Genomic DNA, 27368 nt, shown 5'->3' on the forward strand with positions numbered 1-27368 from the left:
GCTGGATATCTCCCAGTGTCCGGGGCTGGATATCTCCCAGTGTCCGGGCTGGATATCTCCCAGTGTCCGGGCTGGATATCTCCCAGTGTCCGGGCTGGACATCTCCCAGTGTCCGGGCTGGATATCTCCCAGTGTCCCGGGAGGTGGGCATACTGAGCAGGTTTTACTGATCAGTCTGGGGTGTCCAGCGGCCGGGGGCAGACTCCCCCTCCCCCCGACACTGGGCAACTCAAGACAACAACGGACTCATCAACACCCACCAAAGCCCCAGCAACTTGTCTGACCCCAAAAGGGCCGTGGGGAAAGCACTGAATAGGAGGACTGGCCACCTCCTGGGACACAAAGAATATCCATCTCCCCGTCCGCAGAGGATTCCCATCTGCTGGGACATGAGGAGGATCCATATCCCTGTACGTAGGGAATTCCCACCTCCCTGAGCCCCTCACAGCCCCCACCCCGATTATTCCCGAGATCAGGGCTACCCAGTGAAAGCCTCTCACTGTCAGCCTCTGAGTGCTTGATAACTGGGGGAATGGTCGGTGCTGACGCAAATGTGCAATTACTGTCTGACTACTTATAATAATTCCAATCCGAACGTTATTCCATACTTTATCTGATCTCCGGAAACCCTGTGGTATTCCCACTTCCGACGGAAAAGAAAGTTAATTCAAGAATCTTAAAGTGCTTATCCAGTACAGGTCCTGCAGAAGGATTTCAGCAGATCCATTACGATCCCTACAACTCCCTCCGGCTTGAGTCTCCCGATCCTTGGGTTTTAATTTACTTCTCGTCTTCCCTGACTTTCCTTCAATCATCGCCCAGTCCGTCTGTATAAACTTTGTATCATGTTAGCCACTTGTAAATAAGGAATAAAGGAATACTGGGTTACTGGCGTTGGGCGTGACTGCACTTTTTTACTGCACCCTTGTTCCGTACAGGTGAGAGCCGGCGGCCCGTGGTTGCGTGTTGGATCCAGGGAAGCTGGGGGAGGCGCGGGAAGGAGAGGGGGGGGGGGGGGGGGGGGGGGCGGGGAGAAGACCCACTGATCCTGCCCGAGGCAGATTCGTGCTAAAGTTGTGCCAGTCAGTAGTGATGTCAATGAACTGCCCCCTTCTCCAATCAGCTTGGCTCACGTAGATCAGGCCCAGGACAGGGTGGTTTGGTCGCTCACCCTGTCTTGTCAGCCTGGATCGGAAATGTCTCAACTTGTTGAGACTCTGAATTGGATTTGATTTGATTGAATTGGAAAAGTATTTTTAAAAAATGAACTGCCGGCTCCAAGTGGAGAGGATCTCCAAGAAGATCGCGCATTTCGACCCCAGTCAGTAGTGGCCAGGCCAGAGGGAGGAAGTGGAAATCCAGACGCTACTGCAGTCAAGAGTAAAAGTTTATTTGTTTATTAGAGGGGAGATTTGATAGAGGTGTATAAGATTTTGATGGGTATAGATAGAGCGAATGCAAGCAGGCTTTTTCCGCTGAGGCTAGGGGAGAAAAAAACCAGAGGGCATGGGTTAAGGGTGAAAGGAGAAAAGTTTAAAGGGAATATTAGGGGGGGCTTCTTCACGCAGAGAGAGGTGGGAGTGTGGAATGAGCTGCCGGATAAAGTGGTAAATGCGGGTTTTAACATTTAAGAAAAACTTGGACGGGTTCATGGATGAGAGGGGTGTGGAGGGATATGGTCCAAGTGCAGGTCAGTGGGACTAGGCAAAAAATGGTTCGGCACAGACAAGAAGGGCCAAAAGGCCTGTTTCTGAGCTGTAATTTTCTATGGTTCTAGTCACAAATAAGGCTGACGTTAACACTGTAATGAAGTTACTGTGAAATTCCCCTAGTCGCCACACCCCAGCGCCTGTTTGGGTCAATGCACCCTAACCAGCGCGTCTTTCGGACTGTGGGAGGAAACCGGAACACCCGGAGGAAACCCGCGCAGACACGGGGGAGAACGTGCAGACTCCGCACGGACGGTGACCCAAGCCGGGAATCGAACCCTGGTGCTGTGAGGCAGCAGCGCTAACCACCGTGCTGCCCTAGATGCCGCTGTATCAAGGAGTGAGCAGGAATGCCTAAAATATGGGAAAGCCCATACCAGCGCTCGGCTAACGTGAATGACGGGGGGGGAAACAGGAATCGAGAGAAAAGTGGACCGGGTGTTAGGACAGGAACCCATTCCGTCCAGTGATGGCCCCACAGTGCAAGGACTTGGCTTTGAATCTGAATGTCGCCACATTTCCTGGGCCAGTTACGCAGTGTTCAAAAAGTTAAACGAATTGAACAAGGAGGGACTAAGATATCGTCAGATGTAACATTGGCTGGGCATTGATTACAAGCATTGGCAAATCATGTTGCAGCTGGATAAAACCTTGGTTCGGCCGCATTTGGAGTATTGCATGCAGTTCTGGTCGCCACACCACCAGAAGGACATGGAGGCTTCGCAAAGACCAGGATGTTGCCCGGTCTCGGGGGTGTTGGCTATGAGGAGAGGTTGAATAAACTCGGATTGTTTCCCCGCGTCTGCGTGGGTTTCCCTCCGGGTGCTCCGGCTTCCTCCCACAGTCCAAAGATGTGCAGGTTAGGTGGATTGGCCGTGCTAAATTGCCCCTTTGGTGCGAGGGGGACTAGCTAGGGTAAATAAGTGGGGTTATGGGGATAGGGCCTGGGTGGGATTGTAGGCGGTGCAGACTGGATGGGCCGAATGGCCTCCTTCTGCACTGTAGGGATTCTAAGATGTGATAATTTTGAAATGTTTCCTGATTCCACATTTCAGGCCGTGCTGTTTGTCCAGTAACTGGGCATGGATTCCACCCTTCATTGCAGCTTCACCATGCACTCTGCACGTTAGCTCCCATCACACGTAACTAATCACTTCCGCACACTCGCATCACTGTTCTAATTCCCCTTTTAATCCTCTGATGGAATTTCCTAAGTCAGCGTCACGCGTATCCGTCTCTAGTGGGCGTGGCCCTTCATTGATTCCTTTTCCCTAACTTTCCCATTCTGGCAGTGTTCCATCCGCCACGTCACTTCATCGAGCTTAGAGTTAAAGTTTATTTATTAGTGTCACAAGTAGACTTACTGCAATGAAGTTACTGTGAAAATCCCCCAGTCCCCACACTCCGGTGCCTGTTCGGGTACACTGAGGGAGAATTTAGCACGGCCAATGCACCCTAACCAGCACGTCTTTCAGACTGTGGGAGGAAACCGGAGCACCCGGAGGAAACCCACGCAGACACGGGGAGAATGTGCAGACTCTGCACAGACGGTGACCCAAGCCGGGAATCAAACCCAGGTCTCTGGCGCTGTGAGGCAGCAGTGCTAACCACTGTGCCACCATGCCACCCTTAGTGGCAATCTCTCTGCCATTTCCAATTTTCAATTTGTAGGAAGGTTTATCAAATCCCCAGGGATTGTGCCGTGTGTCCAGCCAAACACATTCACTGTCTGAGCTTTAACTGACTTTAAAAGGAGGTGCTATTCGATAATTAATGCGTGGCACAGTGGGTTAGCACTGCTGTCTCACAGTGGTTAGCACTGCTGCCTCATAGCGCCAGGGACCCGGGTTCAATTCCCAGCTTGGGTCACTGTCTGTGTGAAGTCTGCACGTTCTCCCTGTGTCTGCGTGGGTTTCCTCCGGGTGCTCCGGTTTCCTCCCACACTCCAAAGATGCGCGGGTTAGGTGGATTGGCCACGCTAAATTTCCCCTTAGTGTCAGGGGGGCACTAGCTAGCGTAAATACGTGGGGTTATGGGAATAGGGGCTGGGTGGGATTGCTGTTGGTGCAGGCTTGATGGACCGAATGGCCTCCTTCTGCACTGTAGGGATTCTGATTCTAATTCTCAAAGGAAATAGAAACTTTACTGTTTGCACTGAACTTATCTTCCTGGTGAAGCTGTGCGTTCCATGGCACACGTACTCCATGCAGAAAGCTGCCTTGACTTTCAGATGATCTCATAAGAGCAAGGTTGTGGGGTGGTGTCTTTGTCTGAAGATCTTTGCTTATCTCCCCCTGCACGATCCTGACATCTCGGGTAGCAGCCAGACCATCTAATCCACTTCTCTTAAAAGCTCCACAGGCGAGAACACGGATATCTCCAAGAGGAAAGCTATCAACTTACTCATCTTGTCTGCACTTTCACTCGAATGCGCTGATACCAGGTTGATATATTCCATTCAACTGCACTGAAGGTGACTTACTCCCTTTCCTGTACAGTGGTGGCACAATGCTTAGCACTGTTGCCTCACAGCGCCAGGGAGCCAGGTTCGATTTACAGCACAGAAAGTGGCCCTTCAGCCCATCGTGTTTGCATTGGCCATCAAGTGCCTATCCTAATCCCATTTTCCAACACTTGTCCCGTGGCCTTGTATGCTGTGGCGTTTCAAGTGCTCATCTAAATGCTTCAAATCACGCCCTTCCTATAGTGTGGTGATCAGAACTGCACACAGTACTCTAGCTGTGGCCTAACGAGTGTTTTATACAGCTCCATCATAACCTCCCTGCTCTTATATTCAATGCCTCTTGATGTTGTAACTCCGGGTTTCACTCCGTGTTTGACTACAGGCTAATATCACTGCTTCTCACGTTTCTACCATATCTCACCCACTGTGGGTCGCATCCCAACACCATTTTGTAAAATTCTGAGCTTCATGGGGACCTCAGAAAGGCGGGGGAGAGTCCGTGAGTGACCCTAAAGCCGTCTACTAAATGGGAAGGCGATGTGTTATTATCGCTAGACTATTAATCCAGAAACGCAGCTAATGTTCTGGGGGACCCGGGTTCGAATCCCACCACGGCAGATGGTGGAATTTGAATTCAATAAAAAATCTCAGGAATTAAGAATCTACTGATGACCATGAAACCTTCGTCGGAAAAAGCCATCTGGTTCACTAATTTAGGGAAGGAAATCTGCCATCCTTACCTGGTCTGGCCTACATGTGACTCTAGAGCAATGTGGTTGACTCTCAGCTGCCCTCTGAACAAGGGCAACTAGGGATGGGCAATAAATGCTGGCCCAGCCAGCGATGCCCATGTTCCATGGATGAATCAAAAATAAGGGAGCGCCAGCCTTTTCTCTTGATGGGGTTTTTCTATGTAATTCTCATTGACTGAGGGCGCGGGGTTAAGCCAGAGACTAGAGGTCAGGGCAGAGTCAGGAGTAGCTGGAGGCAACAGACAGATAGGACAAAGAGGACTAAATCGATGTCTGAGCTTTAGTGATAATTCATCAGCAGCGAATGGAAGTCAGCGCAAGGTGCAAGAGATAAAACAGTGAGACCGGATCTGTTAGAATAAAGTTTTATTTGATAAACTCTACCCATTATTGAAAGTGCATATTTTTAATGGTATATTAATACAATAAGTGTCTTCAACCCACTTTATCATCACGATGACACTAAAATCTCTGCAAAAGATTAAGACGGCTGAGTGGGCGCACTCAAATGCAAAAAGATTTACATGTGTTCGGAGGGAATGGGTCATACAATGACAAATGGCTTTTAGATTCAATTCATTTGGAGTCATGCATGTTGGTAAAGCCAACACAGAATAGACTTCTCACTCTCGGAGAGCGATACTGGAAGTTGTTGAGAGAAAAAGGAATCCCTGGGAAGACGTGTGACTAGTTTCGAAAAACCAGCTGAAGCTAACAGGGTATTCGTAGAAACCCACAGCATAGAAATAGCCCACAATCCTAACTCTTTGATTCAGTTACCTAGGGGAGGCCTAGTGGCATTATCGCTAGACTATTAATCCAGAAACGCAGCTAATGTTCTGGGGGACCCGGGTTCGAATCCCGCCACGGCAGATGGTGGAATTTGAATTCAATAAAAAAAAAATCCGGAATTAACCGATGACCGCAAAACTATTGTCGGAAAAACCCATCTGGTTCACTAATGTCCTTTAGGGAAGGAAATCTGCCATCCTTACCCGGTCTGGCCTACGTGTGACTCCAGAGCCACAGCAATGTGGTTGACTCTCAACTGCCCTCTGAAATGGCCTGGCCATTCAGTAGTAAGCCACTCAGTTGTACCAGCAATTCAAGAAGGCGGCTCACCGCCACCTTCTCAAGGGCAACTAGGAATGGGCAATAAATTCTGGCCAGCCAGTGACGCCCATGTCCCACGAATGAATTAAAAAACAAATGACTCTCACCTTTCCCCATTGTCCTGTAATTTTTCTCCCCTTCAAGTATTTATCCAGTCCCCTTCTAAATCTGCTTCCGCCACCCTTTCGGACGGTGCATTCCAAGCCAATACAACTCGCCACGTTAAAAAACCCTCCTCCATTCCCTGCCTTGTCTTTCTTCCAACCACAATAAATCAGTCGCATCTGGTTAGCGATCCAACTGCCGGTGGAAACGGTGTCAAAATCATTCATGATTTTCAACATCTCTCGCGCCAAGGAGGGCAATCCCAGCTTCTCTAATCTCTCCACATAACCAAAGTTGCTCCTTCAGGGCGGCACAGTGGTTAGCACTGCTGCCTCACAGTGCTAGGGACCCGGGTTCGAATCCCGGGCTTGGGTCACTGTCAGTGTGGAGTTTGCACGTTCTCCTCGTGTCTGCGTGGGTTTCCTCCGGGTGCTCCGGTTTCCTCCCACAGTCCAAAGATGTGTGGGTTAGGTTGATTGGCCATGCTAAATTGCCCCTTAATGTCCGTAGGCTAGAGGGATTAGTGGGTAAATATGTAGGGAAATGGGGGTAGGGTCTGGGTGGGATTGTGGTCGGTGAAGACTCGATGGGCCAAATGGCCTCTTTCTGCACTGTAGGGTTTCTATTTCATTTCTAAGATGTGCTGGTTAGGGTACATTGGCCGTGCTAAATTCTCCCTCAGTGTACCCGAACAGGTGGCAACTCGGGGATTTTCACAGTCACTTCATTGCAGTGTTAATGTAAGCCTACTTGTAACAATAAATAAACTGATATTCTAATAAATCTCCCCTGCGCTCTTTGCAAGATCTTGACGTCCTTCATAAAGTGAATTAGACACAATATGCGGGATTTTATGACCTCACTTGGGCGAGATTGTAAAATCCCACCCGAGGCCAATCGAGATTTCCATTCTACAAACCTCGCCGCTCCAATTCCACTGGCGAGGTGGCAGAATTCCGACTAATATTCCGGATGAGGCCTAACCAGTGGTTACAAAGGTTTAACATAACTTCCTTGCTTTTGTACTCTATATCTCTGGAAAGCCAAAGATCCAAATGTTTGTTTATTAAGTAGCCTGTTTGACTTTTTCTGCCTCCCTTCAAAGGGTTTGTACATCAGCCGTCAGGCCACTGTGTACCTGCACCCACCATAGAAATGCTACAGCGCAGAAGGAGGCCATTTGGCCCATCTTGTCCATGCCAGCCTGATGCCCTTTCTAATCCCACTTTCCTGCACCCGGCCCCATAGCCTTGCAGCACTTAAGGTGCAGTTCCAGGTACTTTTTAAAAAGAGTTTAGGGTCTCTGCCTCCACCACCAACCCGGGCAGCGAATTCCAGACACCCACCACCCTCTGCGTAAAAAAGGTTCCTCCTCATGTCCCCTCTACACCGACTGCCACTTATCCTGAATCTATGTCCCCTGGTTCTAGAATTCTCCACCAAGGGAAACAATTTTATCCTCTCCACTCTATCTCTTCCCCTGATAATTTTGTACACCTCCATCAAATCACCCCTCAGCCTTCTTTGTTCCAAAGAAAATAAACCCAATTATCCAATCTCTCCTCGTAGCTACACTTTTCCAGTCCTGGCAACATTCTTGTAAACCTTCTCTGCACTCCCTCCAGAGCAATTAAGTCCTCCTTGTAAATGTGGTGACCAGAACTGCACACAATACTCTCCAGCTGTGGCCTCACCAGTGTTTTACACAATCCCAACATTATATCCTTACTTCTGTATTCTATGCCTCTGACAATGAAGGAGAGCATTCATGTGCCTTCTTTGTAACCTTGTCTACTTGAATACCCCATTAAACTTGTGTTGGGTTGTGTTAATGGAGCCATCCGGTGTAAATCACAGGGTGCTATTCGATACGATACCAGTCAGACTGCATTGAGAGCACTGGGCACAGTTTTCACCTCCTCACATGGGGAGAGAAGAGTGATCCTGTGGCCTTGGAACAGGTCTGGAGCAACAAGAAGGATTCTAAGCTGAAAGAACCTCTGGGGTCCAGAACCTCGGTCTGTTTAGGGTCTCATAGAAGTCCATGAAGCAATAGGATTGATTAACGTCCCTACTGACAGGTTATTCTGGTTTGGGGAGAACCAGGAGAGGTGAGTTTAAGAGGCGTTGGCATAGTAGTATTGTTACTGCGCGAGTAGTGTTCTGGGGACCCGGGTTCGAATCCCACCACGGCAGATGGTGAAATTTGAATTCAATAAAAAGAAATCTGGAATTAAAAGTCTTAATGATAATCATGAAACTATTGTCGATTGTCGTAAAAACCCATCTGCTTCTCTAATGTCCTTTAGGGAAGGAAATCTGCCTTCCTTACCCAGTCTGGCCTAAGATGTGACACCAGAGCCCTCTGAAATAGTCTAGGAAGCCACTCAGTTGATGGGCAATAAATGCTGGCCCAGCCAGCGATGCCCACATCCCCTGAATTAATTTAAAAGCTGATATAAGGGTAGGAATAGACTGAACGTTGGGTGGTTCTTCCCTGCACAGTGCTTAGTGAGTCTAATGTGTCTACGGCTGGTGTGGAGGTGGACAGGTTTCTGACTGTGGGAGAGAGTGAATCATATAGATCTTTACTGATAACTCTCGGTCTTTTTAATTTACTGGACAGACTGGGGAAATAGGGAATTTTCCCCCAAAGTATTTATTCTTTCCCCCCCCCCCCCTTATTGACCGGGGGTTTTCACTCGGGTACAGGCGTGGGGGGGCCAGGCGAGAAGTGTTTTAATGTCCTGACTATCACAAGTCTTAGGAGAGTTCATTGATCTGCGTTTGTACAGAGAAAGAAAATTGTGAGTGAATAAGAGTGAGAATGGCCAAAGGCAGACCAAACTCCGCAAACTCCTTGGGCCGGCACGGTGGCACAGTGTGTTAGCACTGCTGCCTCACAGCAGCCAGGAACCTGGGTTCGATTCCCGGCTTGGGTCACTGTCGGTGCAGAGTCTGCACCTTCTCCCCCCGTGTCTGCGTGGGTTTCCTCCGGATGCTCCGGTTTCCTCCCACAGTCCGAGATACGTGCTGGTTAGGTGCATTGGCCGTGCTAAATTCTCCCTCAGTGTACCCGAACAGGCGCCGGAGTGTGGCGACTCGGGGATTTTCACAGTAACTTCATTGCGGTGTTGATGTAAGCCTACTTGTGACACTAATAAAACCTCCAAGAAGCTTGCCTTCCAAAGGATGTTGTTTTCTATAATTGAACTTTGTATTCCGTCCATTTTAAAATCACTTAGAGACTTTAACATAGATACCCGTGAAAATTCCCAATTGGTCAAATAAATAGGAAAAAAAGGACAGGAGGAAGTGAGAGCGGGAGATTCTGCCCCTAGCGAAGATTCACAGGAACCCCAGAGAAACGACATGAATGTCATTCCCTGCCCTGTTTCCACATTGTCCTGTTATTCCTGCTCCGCTGGGTTATTCCCCTCTGTGTTCAGTCATTCCAGACAACATGTCTGGCCACTCCCGTCATTCCCGGTCACGGCACAAGTCTGTTGCCGGTGCTATGGCGGTTGACTTGGAAAATCGGCTTGGCGGCGCAGCGTGACAAAGATGTGCGGGTTAGGTGGATTGGCGATGCTGAATTGCCCCTAAGTGTCAGGGGGATGAGCTAGGATAAATGCATGGGGTTATGGGGATAGAGCCTGGATGGGATTGTGATTGGTGCAGACTCGATGGGCCGAATGGCCTCCTTCTGCACAGTAGGAATTCTATTATCCTATGACACCGCCCAGTATTCCCCCTTCCACTTGGCAACTGAAGGGGTATGACTGGTCGCTAAACAGAGCTAAACGTGTAATGCGAGAATTGAGTTATTATAAATAGCTGGAAACGGGGGAGAAACCATGATGGAAAGTTCGTAGGAGGCATATAGCACAGGAAGAGGCCCTTCAGCCCATCATGAGTGCACCAGCCATCAAGCGCCTATCCCAATCCCATTCGGTCCAATGCTGGAATGAACTGGACGGGTTTGGAGGCGGGTTGGAGATTTAAGGAGGTGAATTTCCCAGAAGTCGATGGTCGGTCAACAGTGAAACTGACTGAAGTGTAACACGTCAAAGAGTTAGACGGGTTTCACAATTTCTTACAAAGCTGTAAGACAAAAATACACCTAACTTGCCTTCTGGACACACTGAGAGGGCTCGAGGACCCTTTGGGTCAGTGGGTTTTGGCATGATCTGCGTGCTGTGCATTCCTACCAGACGTCAGAGCAATGGGTCACGTCGGTGGCTCCCCGAACAGGGTCGCGTTCACCCAGTACCCTTGCTGCTTTTGGCCTTGGAATAGTTAATTCCCTTAGATTAAGTGTGAGCAGCCAAGACTATATCATTTGGGCTGTGCTATTTACAAAGCAGGAACACGACACAAACCCTTCAAACACCCTCTAAATATCTCCCGATGAAAGCAAGTATATCGTCTTATCTGAGCAACCTACCAACTGCAGAGAGCCTGATCTTTGAAGCTTTTACTTGCAAGAGGAGCAAATGTTACAAAAATTGCACAGTGAAAATGCTGGAGTCTCACAGCGAACCTTTCTCAACGAATGGATTTGAACGGTAATAAGAAAGCAAAGATCAGCCCTGACCTCAAACCGTTCCTGCCACTTTCACTGCATCCGGAGCACTATTGAACGTAAAAGTAACTCCTCATGCACCGGGAGTGACTGTAGGTCACGACACTCAACGAGGGGCCTGTATTTTATTTCATCCCTGCATAGCATCTAAGTTATTTTACTTTTTAAAAAATTCAACAGTAATGGCATCCGTGGGATTAAATTTCCGATTCTCTCTGGTAAGCAAGACTGTCCAATGGGATGGTGGACTGCAGTCGGTCAAACTCCAGTTGGTTGTCAATGTCTAACACCCGGTTCACCTCCTCCTCCTCCTCCTCCTCCTCCTCCTCCCGGCTCAAGAGCGCCAACTCGTTCTCGTAGCAGAAGGAGTTGTTGACTGGCACCATGGAGAAGGAATTGTTCACCAGGTCTTTGGCACTGCACCGCGGCGTGGTGGGCACTTCGTAAGTCTTGTGGAACCGCGAGTAGTCCACCTTGTAGTGGTTCTTCTCCTCGAAGAGCACGGGCTCGAATCGGTGGCTCCAGAGGATCTCGTTGGCCAGGTACGAGCTGCGCGCTTGCGTCGTCATCGCCGTGGCTTCGACCATTCCTTCCAGGATGACCACGATCTCAAAGTCTTCAGTCTCCAGGTCTTGCTTGCTGACACCGTACAGAGGACTCTCCTCGTCAATCTCGTGGACAATAATTATGGGGGAGACGAGGAAGATGCGGTCAAAACCGACATCGTAACCAACGTTGAGATCCTTTTGGTCCAGGGGGAGGTATTCCCCTTCTGTCGTGACGTGAGGTTTGATAAGCTGGGCCCTGACATGCGCTTCCACGATGTGACTCTTTCTGAGATTCCCCACACGCCACATGAGGCACAGTTTGCCATCTCTGATTGAGATGACCGCGTTGTGGCTGAACAGAAGCGTTTGGGCCCTTTTCTTTGGCCGCGCCATCTTTGCCATGATGGTGCCAATCATGAAAGAGTCAATGATGCACCCAATGATGGATTGGAAGACCACCATGAAGATAGCCGCCGGGCATTCCTCGGTGACGCAGCGGAAGCCGTAGCCGATGGTGGTCTGCGTCTCGATGGAGAAGAGGAAGGCCGCCACAAAGCCGTTAACTTGCATGATGCACGGCTTGAAGTTCTCATCCCGCCGCGACTTGTCCAGATCGCCGTGTATCATGGCGATGAACCAGAACGCAAAACCAAAGGCCAGCCAGGAAATCAGGAACGCGGTGGAGAAGATCATCAGCATGTACCTCCAGCGGGTGTCCACGCAGGTCGTGAAGATGTCGGCCATGTACCTCTCGGACTTGCCGCTCATGTTGGTGAAGTAGATGTTGCATTGGCCGTTCTTCTTCACAAAGCGGTTGCGGCATTTGCGGTGAGTCTGGATCTTGCCGTTGTCCTGCTCGTTGGTGGCTGACGAAATGCTGAGCTGGTCGCCATCTTTGTCCGAGGACACCATGTTGTACTGGTTAGCCCGCACTGTACCCATCGCTGTGATGATCATGAGTCTTTGGAGACAAAGATGGATGGAAGTTTTCTGAAGAAGGTACCAGCGCTCCCCAAAACCCCTCACACACCCAGGCCGGCCATGAACGAGCAGAAAACACAAGGACCTGGAAAGAGAGGGTGAATATCACAATTTAATTGTTAATTTTATGTTACTTTAATCACAGTATTCTAAGGGGAGGCAGTGGCATAGTGGTACTATCATTTGACTTGGGCAGCACGGTGGCACAGTGGTTAGCACAGCCTCACAGTGCCAGGGACCCGGGTTCAATTCCAGCCTTGGCTGTCTGTGTGGAGTCTGCACGTTCTCCCCGTGTCTGTGTGGGTTTCCTCTGGGTGCTCCGGTTTCCTCCCAAAGTCTAAAGATGTGCGGGCTGGGTGGATTGGCCATGCTAAATTGCCCCTTAGTGTCCAAAGATGTGCAGGTTAGGTGGATTAGCCATGCTAAATTGCCCCTTAGTGTCCAATGATGTGCAGGTTAGGTGGATTGGCCATGCTAAATTGCCCCTTATTGTCCAAAGATGCGTAGGTTGGGTGGATTGGCCATGCTAAATTGCCCCTTAGTGTCCAAAGATGTGCAGATTAGGTGGATTGGCCATGCTAAATTGCCCCTTAGTGTCAAAAGATGTGTAGGTTAGGTGGGTTGGCCATGCTAAATTGTCCCTTAGTGTCCAAAGATGTGCGGGTTAGGTGGATTGGCCATGCTAAATTGCCCCTTAGTGTCCAAAGATGTGCGGGTTAGGTGGTTTGGCCATGCTAAATGCGTGGAATTACAAGGATATGGCAGGCCTCCTTCTGCACTGTAGGGTTTCTGTGATTCTATGACTAGTAATCCAGAGGCCCAGGCTAATGCTCTGGGGACACGGGTTCGAATCCCATCACTGCAGCTGATGGAATTTAATTTCAATTAATAAAAAGCTGGAAATGAAAGCTAATTTCAAGATGAAGCTATCATGAAAAATGGAAATGAAACTGTCATCAATTATCATAAAAGCCCATCTGGAAAGCAGCCATCCTTACCTGGTCTGGCCTGCACGTGACGCCAGCAATGTGGGTGACTCCGAACTCTCACTTTGAAGCCACTCAGTTCAAGGGCAATTAGGAATGGGCAAATCAGATCTCAACTCAACTCTGGACAGCACCACACTCCCTCCCTCCTCCCTCGACACGACCACACTCCCTCCCTCCTCCCCGACACTATCACACTCCCTCCCTCCTCCCTCGACACTACCACACTCCCTCCCTCCTCCCCCGACACTATCACACTCCCTCCCTCCTCCCTCGACACTACCACACTCCCTCCCTCCTCCCTCGACACAACCACACTCCCTCCCTCCTCCCTCGACACTACCACACTCCCTCCCTCCTCCCCCGACACTATCACACTCCCTCCCTCCTCCCTCGACACTACCACACTCCCTCCCTCCTCCCTCGACACTACCACACTCCCCCCCACTCCTCCCCCGACACTACCACACTCCCCTCTCCTCCCCCGACACTATCACACTCCCTCCCTCCTCCCCCGACACTATCACACTCCCTCCCTCCTCCCTCGACACTACCACACTCCCTCCCTCCTCCCTCGACACTACCACACTCCCCCCCCACTCCTCCCCCGACACTATCACACTCCCTCCCTCCTCCCTCGACACTACCACACTCCCTCCCTCCTCCCTCGACACTACCACACTCCCTCCCTCCTCCCTCGACACTATCACACTCCCTCCCTCCTCTCCTGACACTATCACACTCCCTCCCTCCTCCCCCGACACTATCACACTCCCCCCCTCCTCCCCCGACACTATCACACTCCCTCCCTCCTCCTCCGACACTATCACACTCTCGCTTTCCTCCCTCTCTCTCTCTCTTCTTGACACTACCACACTGTCTCCTCCTTCAGCTCTACCCCCACATTCTGCCTCTCCTTCGCAACACGACCACACTCTCCCACTCCTCCCTCAGCACCACCGCACTCTCCCTCTCTCCACACTCAGCCCCCCCCCACCCCCCACGTCTCTCTCTCTCTCTCTCTCTCACCTCTGATCCACCTCACGAAGCACCCACATAATTTTCCACAAGTTTCCCTGGAAACGGGCTGCAGATTGACGGATCTCGCTGATTCTGCCTGTGACGATCTGCACAATCTCGATCGCACAAGGACTTCAGCCGATCAAACTGTGGCAATTATTTTAAGAGCAATAGCGGCTTGCTGGAGAGAGAGAGAGAGAGAGCAGGCGGGTGGCCGGGATGGACAGATTGTAAAGTCAGCAATTACAGAGCGACAGAATCGACTCACATTCACACCCAAAAATATTCAGAAACACAGACAATATAACAAGTTCAATAGAAAATAAATCCACTGCGGGAAAGCTCTACCTAAGCAGATAAATTAAGAGATGGTGAAGAGAGAGAGATGAATGTACAAGAAGATTAAAATAGAAATCAGGCTGTGTCCTACATTCCACACTCACTGCTCACGCCAAATTTGCCTTTACCTGTTCCCCCTGTGTCCTTCCCTACAGCTCCTTCCAGGTTCCAGAGAGAGAGACAGGACACTTCCACTCCACTCCTCTCCCGATATTCCAGACACAATTTGCAAAATTGCAGCCACAGCCCGGGTCTCCCGAGCTCTTTCCACTCTCAGATTGACACTGTCCCAGAGCCAGTTTTAATTGGTTTACATGAGGGAACTGTCGGAGGCTCGAAAATCTGCTGCTCTCTCCCTCTCTCTCTCACTCCTCGCACTGTCCTCTCTCTCCCTCTCTCTCTCTCCCTCTCCCTCTCTCTCTCTCTCTCCTCGCACTGTCCTCTCTCTCCCTCTCTCTCTCTCGCTCCTCGCACTGTCCTCTCCCTCTCTCTCTCTCTCCCTCTCTCTCTCCTCGCACTGTCCTCTCTCTCCCTCTCTCCCTCTCTCTCTCCCTCTCTCTCTCTCTCTCTCCTCGCACTGTCCTCTCTCTCCCTCTCTCTCTCTCTCCCCTCTCTCTCTCCTCGCACTGTCCTCTTTCTCTCTCTCCCTGTCTCTCTCTCCACTCTCTCCTCACACTGTCCTCCCTCTCTCTCCTCCCTCTCCTCTATCTCTCTCCTCACATTCTCCCCTCTCTCTCTCTTTCTTTTCACACTCTCCTCTCTCTCTTCTCTATCTCTCTCTCTCTCCTCTCTCTCTCTCTCTGTCCTCTCTCACTCTCTCCCTCCTCTCTCTCTCTCCTCTATCTCTCTCTCACTCACTCTCTCTCTCCTCTCTCTCCTCTCTCTGTCCTCTCTCGCTCACTGTCTCTCTCTCCTCTCTCTCTGTCCTCTCTCACTCTCTCTCTCTCTCTCCTCTCTCTCTCTCCACTCGCTCTCTCCTCCCTCTCCTCTCTCTGTCCTCTCTCACTCTCTCTCTCCTCCCTCTCTCTCTCTCTCCTCTCCCTCCCCCTCTCTCTCTCTCTCTCTCTCTCCTCACACTCTCGATGTGTGGATGCCGGTGTTGGACTGGGGTGGACGAGACTTCACCTGATGAAGGAGCAGCGCTCCAAAGCTTGTGATTTCAGATAAACCTGTTGGACGATAACCTGGTGTCGGGCGACCTCTCACCTCTTCCTCACACTCTCCTCTCTCTCTATCTCTCTATCTCTTCCTCACACTCTCTTCACTCCCTCTCTCCTCACACTCTTCTCTCTCTCCTCCTCTCTCTCTCACTCCTCTTCTCCTTTTCCCTCCCTCTTTCTCTCTCTCCTCCTCTCCCATCCCTTCGCTCCTTCACTCTCCCTCCCCCTCTCTTTCCCTCTCTGCCACTTCTGTCTTTCCTCTTTTCTCTCTCTCTCTCTTCTCCCTTTGTGTCTTTCTTTCTCATCCTGCCCCTCTCTCCTCCTTTCCCTCACCTCCCTTCTTCTCCTCACTCTCAATCCCTCCATCTCTCTTTGCCCTCCTCTTTCCCTCCCTCTGCTTCTCTCTTTCACCTCATTCTTTGTGTCCTTTCTTTCCCCCCCTTCCACTTCGGACGGACAGGAAAGGATACTCTCTGAACCTCAAAAGTTGAAAGCAGGCATGGTTTGAACAGAGGGGCAGGCTGGTGGGGGGTGGGGGGGAGGGGGCGGAGGGGGTGTTGTGGGGGTATGGGGGGGGGTATGTGGGGGTGGGGGAGGCATAACTCAGATCATTAAACTGTCATGGTTAGATCCAAAAAAATGTCAAAAAGGGGAATAGAATGTTGGCCTTTATATCGAGAGGGAGAGAACACAAGGGGTAGAAAACAGGCTTCAACTATACAAGACCACGCTACGCTTAGACCATACCTGGAGGACTGTGAACAGTTCTGGACATCACCCTCAGCGCTGTATACATTGGCCGTGGCTGAACTGCAGTGTAGATTTACCAGAGTGATACCTGGACCTCAAGCACAGGAAAGGTAATAGCCCAGTGGTATAATCGCTAGACTATTAATCCAGAAACTCAGCTCATGTTCTGGGGACCCGGGTTCGAATCCCGCCACAGCAGATGGTGGAATTTGAATTCAATAAAAATAAAATCTTGAATTAGGAATCTGACTGATGACCATGAATCCATTGCCGATTGTTGGAAAAGTCCATCTGGTTCACTAATGTCCCATGGAGAAGGAAATCTGCCCTCCTTACCTGGTCTGGCCTACATGTGACTCCAGACCCAAAGGGGTGGCATAGTGGCACAGTGGTTGGCACTGCTGCCTCACGGCGCCAGGGACCCGGGTTCGATTCCGGTCTTGGGTGGCTGTCTGTGTGGAGTTTGCACGTTCTCCCCGTGTCTGCGTGGGTTTCCTCCCTCAGTCCAAAGATGTGCAGGTTAGGCGGATTGGCCATGGTAAATTGCCCCTTCGTGTCGCAAGATGTGTAGGTTAGAGGGATTATTGAGGTAAATGTGTGGGGTTACAGGGATAGGGCAAGGGCTTACGGTGATAGATGCTATGTCAGAGAGTTGCTGCAGACTCGATGGGCTGAATGGCCTCCTTCTGCACCGGAGGGATTCTATGATTCTATGAATATGCTTGACTCTCAACTGCCCTCGGGCAACTAGGGATGGGCAATAAACGCTGGCCAGCCAGCGACGCCCATGTCCCACAAATAAATAAAAAGGATTTCTGAGGAGTGATTGCACAAGCTAAGGTTGCATTCCCCGGAATTCCGAAGGTTAAACCTCTTCAAGATATTGGGGGGGTACTGATAGGACAGCTAGACAGAAACTATTCCTGTTTGTGCATTGGCCGTTGCTCTGTGCGGTATGTCCGAACAGGAAACTCTCCTTCTCTTACCCACTGCCGTCAGGGGAATGGGGAGGATTCACAGGCTGATACTCAAACTGTCTGGTCACGTCATGTGGGCACCTTCCACGGTCGTCAAGTCCTGGAGTTGGACTTGAAGTGGAGATGCCAGCGTTGGACTGGGGTAAACACAGTAAGAAGTTTAACAACACCAGGTTAAAGTCCAACAGGTTTATTTGGTAGCAAAAGCCACACAAGCTTTCGGAGCCTTAAGCCCCTTCAGCCCCTTAAGCCCTGAAGGGGCTTAAGACTCCGAAAGCTTGTCTGGCTTTTGCTACCAAATAAACCTGTTGGACTTTAACTTGGTGTTGTTAAACTTCTTACTGAGTTGGACTTGAACCCAGAGGTAGTGACGCTAACCCACTGCGCCATGAGACCCCCATGAGTGCGATACTCCCCGAATTATACCTCACAGAGTGTCGCAGACACCACCTCCTGAACGGACAGCAGGACAGGCCCAGCCGAGGTGGTGACCCAGTGGCGTCCGGTCAGGAGGAGGTTGCCCTGGGATCATCCTTGACTCCGGGCTCCACGAAGTCTCGCGGTATCTGGTTAGGCATGGGTAAGTGAACCTCCTGCCAATTCCCACGTATCGCTCATCCTCTCCCCTCTACCCCCAGCCCATTTGAATCTCAACTTGTCCAGGCCGGACACCAATTCGGGGAAGCACTGAGGGTGGCAGGGGCACAGAATGTATTCTGGTCTGGGGGACTTCAGTGTCCATCACCAAGATTGGCTCAGTAACACAGCCACAGACCAAGCTGGCCGGGTCCTATCGGACATCGCTGCTAGACTGGGACTGCGGCAGGTGTGGGAGAACCAACAAGAGAGAAAACCTACTTGACATCCTCCTCACCAACCTACTGCCTATAGGTGCATCTGTCCATGACAGTATTGGTAGGAGTGACCACCGTACAGTCCTCATGGAGACAAAATCTAATCTTCAGTGAACAGTGGGAAGCTTTTTCCCAGGTCGGAGGTGACGAACACAAGGGGTCACGGGTTCAAGGTGAGGGGGGCAAGGTTCAACACAGATGTCAGGGGGACGTATTTTACACAGAGGGTGGTGGGCGCCTGGAATGCACTGCCAAGCAAGGTGATTGAGGCGGACACGCTGGGATCGTTTAAGACTTATCTAGATAGCCACATGAACAGACTGGGAATAGAGGGATACAAACGAATGGTCTCGTGGGCACATGAGCGGTGCAGGCTTGGAGGGCCGAAGGGCCTGTTCCTGTGCGGTATTGTTCTTTGTTCTTTGTTCACATTGAGAATACCCACGTGGCGTTGTGTGGCACTATCACCATGTTAAAGGCGAGAGATTTCGAACAGATCTAGCAACTCAAGGCGCTGTGGGCCATTAGCAGCAACAGAGTTGTACTCAACCCCAATCTGTGACCTCAATGCCTGGCATATCCCCCCCCTCCACCATTCCCACCAACCCTGGTTCAATGGAGAGTGCAGGAGGGCATGCCAGGAACAGCACCAGGCATACCGAAAAATGAGGTGTCAACCTGGTGAAGCTCCATATGGTCTACCCATATGGTCTTACTTGCGTATCAAACAGCATAAGCAGCAAGTAGAGCTAAGAGATCCTACAACCAACGGATCCGATCTAAGCTCTGCAGTCCTGCCACATCCAGTCGTGAATGGTGGTGGACAATTAAACTGGAGGAGGCAGCGCCACAAATGTCCCCATCCTCAATGATGGAGGAGCCCAGCACATCGGTGCAAAAGATAAGGCTTTGTATTTGCGAATACTTTGTGAAGTATTCGCAACAATCTCCAACTAGATATGCCGAGTGAATGATCCCATCTCGGCCTCCTCCGGAGGTCCCCAGCATCACAGATGTCAGTCTTGAGCCAATTCGATTCACTCCGCGTGATATGAAGAAACAGCAGAAGGCACTGGATGCTGCAAAGGCGATAGGTCCTGACAACAATCTGGCAATTGTGCTGGAAACCTGCGCTCCAGAAATAGCCAAGCTCTTCCAGTACAGCTACAACACTGGCATCTATCCAGCAATGTGGAAAATTGCCCAGGTATGTCCTGTACACAAAAAGCAGGACAAATCCAACCCGGCCAATTACCGCTCTGTCAGTCTACCCTCGATCATCAACAAAGCGATGAAATGGGTCACCAACAAGGGTGGAATTTACTCAGCAGTAACTGCTGCTCGGTTTGGGTTCCAGGACACTGTTGTCATTCCTCGGGGTAGTGTCCGAGCCCCAAACATCTCCAGCTACTTCATCAATGACCTTCCTCCTATCATAAGGTTAGAAGTGGGGATCTGAGCAAAGTTCTGAACCCTTGGTGACCTCTCAGATACAGAAGCAGTCCATGTTCAAACGCAGCAAGACCTGGACAACATTCATGCTTGGGCAGATAAGTGGCAAGTAACATTCATGCCAGGAAATTGCCATCTCCAATAGGAGAGAATCTAACTATCTCCCGTTGACCTTCAATGTAATTACCATCACTGACTCCTTCACCATCAACATCCTGGGGGCTTACCATTGACCAGAAACTGAACTGGGCCAGCCATATAAACACAGTGGCTACAAGAGCAGGTCAGAGGCTAGGGATTCTTCAGCGAGTAACTCACCTCCTGACTCTCCAAGGCCTGTCCGCCATCTACAAGGCACAAGTCAGGAGTGTGATGGAATGCTCCCCACTTGCCTGAGTGCAGCTCCAACAACACTCAATAAACTCAACAAGATCCAGGACGAAGCAGCTCATTTGATTGGTACCCCATCAACCACCTTAAACATCGACATACCGGTTAAGACTGCTGCCTCACGGTGCCAGGGACCCGGGTTCAATTCCGGCCTCAGGTCACTGTCTATGCGGAGTCTGCACGTTCTCCCCGTGTCTGCATGGGTTTCCTCCGGGTGCTCCGGTTTCCTCCCACACTTCAAAGGTGTGTTGGTTAGGTTGATTGGCCATGCTAAATTGCCCCTAGTATCAGGGGATGAGCAGGGTAAATATGTGGGGTTACGGGAATAGGGCCTGGGTGGGATTGTGGTCGGTTCAGACTCGATGGGCTGAATGGCCTCCTTCTGCACTGTAGGGATTCTATGATTCACTCCCTCCACCATCGACGCGTAGTGGCAGCCGTGTGTACCATCTACAAGATACACTGCAGCAACTCACCAAGGCTCCTTCGAAAGCACCTGCCAAACTCATGACCACTTCCACCCAGGGCAGCACACAAATGGGAACGCCACTACCTACAAGTTCCCCTCCAAGCCACCCCCTATCCTGATTGGAAATATATCGCCCATTCCTAGAACCAAAAGCGCGTGGATTGCAGCGAATCAAGATGGCGGCTCACCTCACCACCACCTTCTCAAGGGCAGTTAGGAATGGGCAATAAATGCTGGCCTAGTCAGTGACGCTTTTGTTTTGAATGGACGCGAGTGCAATTGTTAATTCCAAATCTGAGAGTGATAGATTTTTGTTAACCAAAGGTATTAAGGGATTATGTAGTTCAGTCACTGAGCAGCCATGATCTCATTGCATGAAGGAACAGAGTCAAGAGGTTAACTGGCCACTTTCTGTTCTGATAGAGAGTGAACAAAAATTGTCCCAAACACCCACATCCTTTACACGGGATCCCAAACACCCACATCCCAAACACGGGATCCCAAACACCCACATCCCAAACTCTATATCCCAAACTCCCACATCCCAAACTCCCACATTCCAAACACCCACATTCCAAACACCCACATTCCAAACACCCACATTCCAAACACCCACATCCCAAACACCCACATTCCAAACACCCACATCCCAAACTCCCACATCCCAAACACCCACATGCCAAACACTGGATCCCAAATACCCACATCCCAAACACCCCCATCCCAAACACCCGCATCCCAAAAACCCACATCCCAAGCACCCACATCACATGCACCCGCATCCCAAACACCGGTTCCCAAGCACCCACATCCCAAACTGCAGATCACAAACACCCACATCCCAAACATCGGATCCCAAACACCCCCATCCCAATCACCCACATTCCAAACACCCACATCCCAAACACCCACACCCCAAACACCCACATCCCAAACACCCGCATCCGAAACTCCCGCATCCCAAACACCCACATCCCAAACACCGGATCCCAAACACCCGCATCCGAAACTCCCGCATCCCAAACACCCGCATCCCAAACACCCACATCCCAAACACCAGACCCTAAACACCCACGCCCCAAACACCCACATCCAACACACCCGGATCTCAAACACACACATCCCAAACACCCAAATCCCAAACACCGGATCCCAAACACCGGATCCCAAACACCCACATCTCAAACACCCACATCCCAAGTGCCTGCATCCCAAACACCCGCATCCCAAACACCGGATCCCAAACACCCACATCTCAAACACCCACATCCCCAACACTCGCATCCCAAACACCCACATCCCAAACACCCACATCCCAAACACCCACATCCCAAACATCCACATCCCAAACACCCACATCCCAAACATCCGCATCCCAAACACCCATATCCCAAACACCCAGATCAGCTAGAAAGGAATAATTTGATTAGGGATAGTCAGCACGGTTTTGTGAAGGGTAGGTCGTGCCTCACAAACTTTATTGAGTTCTTTGAGAAGGTGACCAAAGAGGTGGATGAGGGTAAAGCAGTTGATGTGGTGTATATGGATTTCAGTAAAGCATTTGATAAGGTTCCCCACGGTAAGCTATTGCGGAAGATACGAAGGCATGGGATTGAGGGTGATTTAGTGGTTTGGATCAGGAATTGGCTAGCTGTAAGAAGACAGAGGGTGGTGGTTGATGGGAAATGTTCATCCTGGAGCTCAGTTACTAGTGGTGTACCACAAGGATCTGTTTTGGCGCCACTGCTGTTTGTCATTTTTATAAATGACCTGGATGAGGGCGTCGAAGGATGGGTTAGTACATTTGCGGGTGACACTAAAGTCGGTGGAGTTGTGGACAGTGCGGAAGGTTGTTGCAGGTTACAGAGGGACATAGATAAGCTGCAGAGCTGGGCTGAGAGGTGGCAAATGGAGTTCAATGCAGAAAAGTGTGAGGTGATTCACTTTGGAAGGAGTAACAGGATTACAGAGTACTGGGCTAATGGTAAGATACTTGGTAGTGTGGATGAACAGTGAGATCTCGGTGTCCATGTGCATAGATCCCTGAAAGTTGGCACCCAGGTTGATAGGGTTGTTAAGAAGGTGTACAGAGTGTTAGCTTTTATTGGTAGAGGGATTGAGTTTCGGAGCCAGGAGGTCATGTTGCAGCTGTACAAATCTCTGGTGCAGCCGCACTTGGAGTATTGCGTACAGTTCTGGTCACCGCATTATAGGAAGGATGTGGATGCATTGGAAAGGGTGCAGAGGAGATTTACTAGGATGTTGCCTGGTATGGTGGGAAGGTCTTATGAGGAAAGGCTGAGGGACTTGAGGTTGTTTTCGTTAGAGAGAGGAAGGTGAAGAGGTGACTTAATAGAGGCATACAAGATGATCAGAGGATTAGATAGGGTGGATAGTGAGAGCCTTTTTCCTCGGATGGTGATGGCTAGCACGAGGGGACATAGCTTTAAATTGAGGGGTGATAGATATAGGACAGATGTCAGAGGTAGGCTCTTCACTCAGAGAGTAGTAAGGGCGTGGAATGCCCTGCCTGTAGCAGTAGTGGACTCGCCAACATTAAGGGCATTTAAATGGTCATTGGATAAACATATGGATGATATTGGAATAGTGTAGATTGGAGGGGCTTTAGATTGGTTTCACAGGTCGGCGCAACAGCGAGGGCCGAAGGGCCTGTACTGCGCTGTAATGTTCTATGTTCTACATCCCAAACACCCACATCCCAAACATCCACATCCGAAACACTCTCATCCCAAACACACGCATCCCAAACACTAGATCCCAAACACCCACATCGCAAACACCCGCATTCCAAAGACCGGATCTCAAACACCCGCATCCCAATCACCGGATCCAAAACACCCACATCCCAAACACCGGATCCCAAACACCCACATGCCAAACACCCACATGCCAAACACCTGCATCCCAAACACCTGCATCCTAAACACCTGCATCCTAAACACCCGCATCCCAAAAACCCACATCCCAAACACCCACATCCCAAACACCCAAATCCCAAACACCCACATCCCAAACACCCGCATCCCAAACATCCGCATCCCAAACACCCACATCCCAAACATCCGCATCCCAAACAGACGCATCCCAAACAGACGCATCGCAAACACCCGCATCCCAAACACCCTCATCCCAAACACCGGATCCCAACCTGCCACATCCCAATAACCGCATCCCAAACACCCGCATCCCAAACACCAGATCCCAAACACCCACATCCCAAACACCCACATCCCAAACACCGGATCCCAAGCACCCGCGTCCCAAACACCCGCATCCCAAACACCCACATCCCAAACACCCACATCCCAAATACCCACATCCCAAACACCCACATCCCAAACACCCAAATCCCAAACACCCTCATCCCAAACACCCGCATCCCAAACACCCGCATCCCAAACACCCACATCCCAAACACCCAAATCCCAAACACCCTCATCCCAAACACCCGCATCCCAAACACCCGCATCCCAAACACCCACATCCCAAACACCCACATCCCAAACAGACGCATCCCAAACACCCGCATCCCAAACACAACATCCCAAACACCCTCATCCCAAACACCCGCATCCCAAACAGACGCATCCCAAACACCCGCATCCCAAACACAACATCCCAAACACCGGATCCCAACCAGCCACATCCCAAACACCCACATCCCAAACACCCGCATCCCAAACACCCACATCGCCAACACTCACATCCCAAACACCCACATCCCAAACACCCGCATCCCAAACACCCACATCGCCAACACTCACATCCCAAACACCCACATCCCAAACACCCGCATCCCAAACACCCACATCGCCAACACTCACATCCCAAACACCCACATCCCAAACACCCGCATCCCAAACACCCACATCGCAAACACCCGCATCCCAAACACCCACATCGCAAACACTCACATCCCAAACACAGGATCCCAGACACCCACACCCCAAACACCCATGTCCCAAACAACGGATCCCAAACACCCGCAACCCAAACACGCACATCCCAAACACCCACATCCCAAACACCCACATCCCAAACACCGGATCCCAAACACGCACATCCCAAACACCCCCATTCCAAACACCCACATCCCAAACACCCACATCCCAAACACCGGATCCCAAACACGCACATCCCAAACACCCCCATTCCAAACACCCACATCCCAAACACTCACATCCCAAACACCCACATCCCAAACACGGGATCCCAAACACCCACATCGCAAACACTCACATCCCAAACACAGGATCCCAGACACCCACATCCCAAACACAGGATTCCAAACACCCACATCCCAAACACAGGATCCCAAACACCCACATCCCAAACACGGGATCCCAAACACCCACATCGCAAACACTCACATCCCAAACACAGGATCCCAGACACCCACATCCCAAACACCCGCATCCCAAACACCCGCATCCCAAACACCCGCATCCCAAACACGCACATCCCAAACACCCACATCCCAAACACCCGCATCCCAAACACCCACATCCCAAACACCCACATCCCAAACACCGGATCCCAAACATGGACATCCCAAACACCCCCATCCCAAACACCCACATCCCAAACACCCGCATCCCAAACACCCACATCCCAAACACCCACATCCAAAACACCCACATCCAAAACACTCGGATCCCAAACACCAGATCACAAACACCCACATCCCAAACACCCACATCCCAAACACCGGATCCCAAACACCGGATCCCAAACACAGGATCCGAAACACCCGCATCCCAAGCACCCGCATCCCAAACACCCGCATCCCAAGCACCCGCATCCCAAACACCCACATCCCAAACACCCACATCCCAAACACTAGATCCCAAACACCCGCATCCCAAACACCCGCATCCAAAACACTCGCATCCCAAACACCGGATCCCAAACACCCACATGCCAAACACCCACATGCCAAACACCTGCATCCCAAACACCTGCATCCTAAACACCTGCATCCTAAACACCCGCATCCCAAAAACCCACATCCTAAACACCCACATCCCAAACACCCAAATCCCAAACACCCACATCCCAAACATCCGCATCCCAAACATCCGCATCCCAAACACCCACATCCCAAACACCCGCATCCCAAACAGACGCATCCCAAACAGACGCATCGCAAACACCCGCATCCCAAACACCCTCATCCCAAACACCGGATCCCAACCTGCCACATCCCAATAACCGCATCCCAAACACCCGCATCCCAAACACCAGATCCCAAACACCCACATCCCAAACACCCACATCCCAAACACCGGATCCCAAGCACCCGCGTCCCAAACACCCGCATCCCAAACACCCACATCCCAAACACCGGATCCCAAGCACCCGCGTCCCAAACACCCGCATCCCAAACACCCACATCCCAAAAACCTACATCCCAAACACCCACATCCCAAACACCCACATCCCAAACACCCAAATCCCAAACACCCGCATCCCAAACACCCACATCCCAAACACCCACATCCCAAACACCCACATCCCAAACAGACGCATCCCAAACACCCGCATCCCAAACACAACATCCCAAACACCGGATCCCAACCAGCCACATCCCAAACACCCACATCCCAAACACCCACATCCCAAACACCCACATCCCAAACAGACGCATCCCAAACACCCGCATCCCAAACACCCGCATCCCAAACACCCACATCGCCAACACTCACATCGCAAACACCCGCATCCCAAACACGCACATCCCAAACACCCACATCCCAAACACCGGATCCCAAACACGCACATCCCAAACACCCCCATTCCAAACACCCACATCCCAAACACTCGCATCCCAAACACCAGATCCCAAATACCCACATCCCAAACACCGGATCCCAAGCACCCGCATCCCAAACACCCGCACTCCAAACACACGCATCCCAAACACCCAGATTCCAAACACCCACATCCCAAACACCGGATCCCAAACACCCCCATCCCAAGCACCCGCATCCCAAACACCCGCACTCCCCAAACACACGCATCCCAAACACCCAGATTCCAAACACCCACATCCCAACCACCGGATCCCAAACACCCCCATCCCAAACACCCACATCACAAACACCCACATACCAAAGACCGGATCCCAAACCCCACATCCCAATCACCCGATCCCATACACCCACATCCCAAACACAGGATCCCAAACACCTGCATCCCAAACACCCGCATCCCAAACACCCACATCCCAAACACCCACATCCCAAACACCCACATCCCTACACCGGATCCCAAACACTCACATCCCAAACACCCGCATCCCAAACACCCGCATCCCAAACAGACGCATCCCAAACACCCACATCCCAAACACCCACATCCCAAACACCGGATCTCAACCAGCCCCATCCCAACCAGCCACATCCCAAACACCCGCATCCCAAACAGCCACATCCCAAACACCAAATCCCAAACACCCACATCCCAAACACCCAAATCCCAAACACCCGCATCCCAAACACCCTAATCCCAAACACCCGCATCCCAAACACCCACATCCCAAACACCCAAATCCCAAATACCCGCATCCCAAACACCCTCATCCCAAACACCGGATCCCAACCACTACATCCCAAACACCCGCATCCCAAACACCCACATCGCCAACACTCACATCCCAAACATCCACATCCCAATCACCCGCATCCCAAACAC

At 50.9% G+C, this 27368-nt stretch overlaps 2 protein-coding genes across 2 annotated transcripts in view; both read right to left on the bottom strand.

Moving 5' to 3' along the window:
- Positions 1-27368, bottom strand: part of LOC144509135 (epithelial membrane protein 2-like) — a 323958-nt gene that overhangs the window by 268227 nt on the left and 28363 nt on the right. The gene's annotated exons all lie outside the window — the stretch shown is intronic.
- LOC144508928 (ATP-sensitive inward rectifier potassium channel 12-like) lies at positions 10926-12218 on the bottom strand. Its single transcript, XM_078237141.1, has one exon. The coding sequence runs from the start codon at positions 12216-12218 to the stop codon at positions 10926-10928; it is 1293 nt and encodes a 430-aa protein (XP_078093267.1).

The sequence above is a fragment of the Mustelus asterias genome, chromosome 21 (assembly GCF_964213995.1).
Source record: "Mustelus asterias chromosome 21, sMusAst1.hap1.1, whole genome shotgun sequence".
Classification (NCBI taxonomy): Eukaryota; Metazoa; Chordata; class Chondrichthyes; order Carcharhiniformes; family Triakidae; genus Mustelus; species Mustelus asterias.

Coding starts and splice junctions, on each gene's coding strand:
- LOC144508928 (XM_078237141.1), bottom strand. CDS start 12,218: ATGGGTACAGTGCGGGCTAACCAGTACAACATGGTGTCCTCGGACAAA.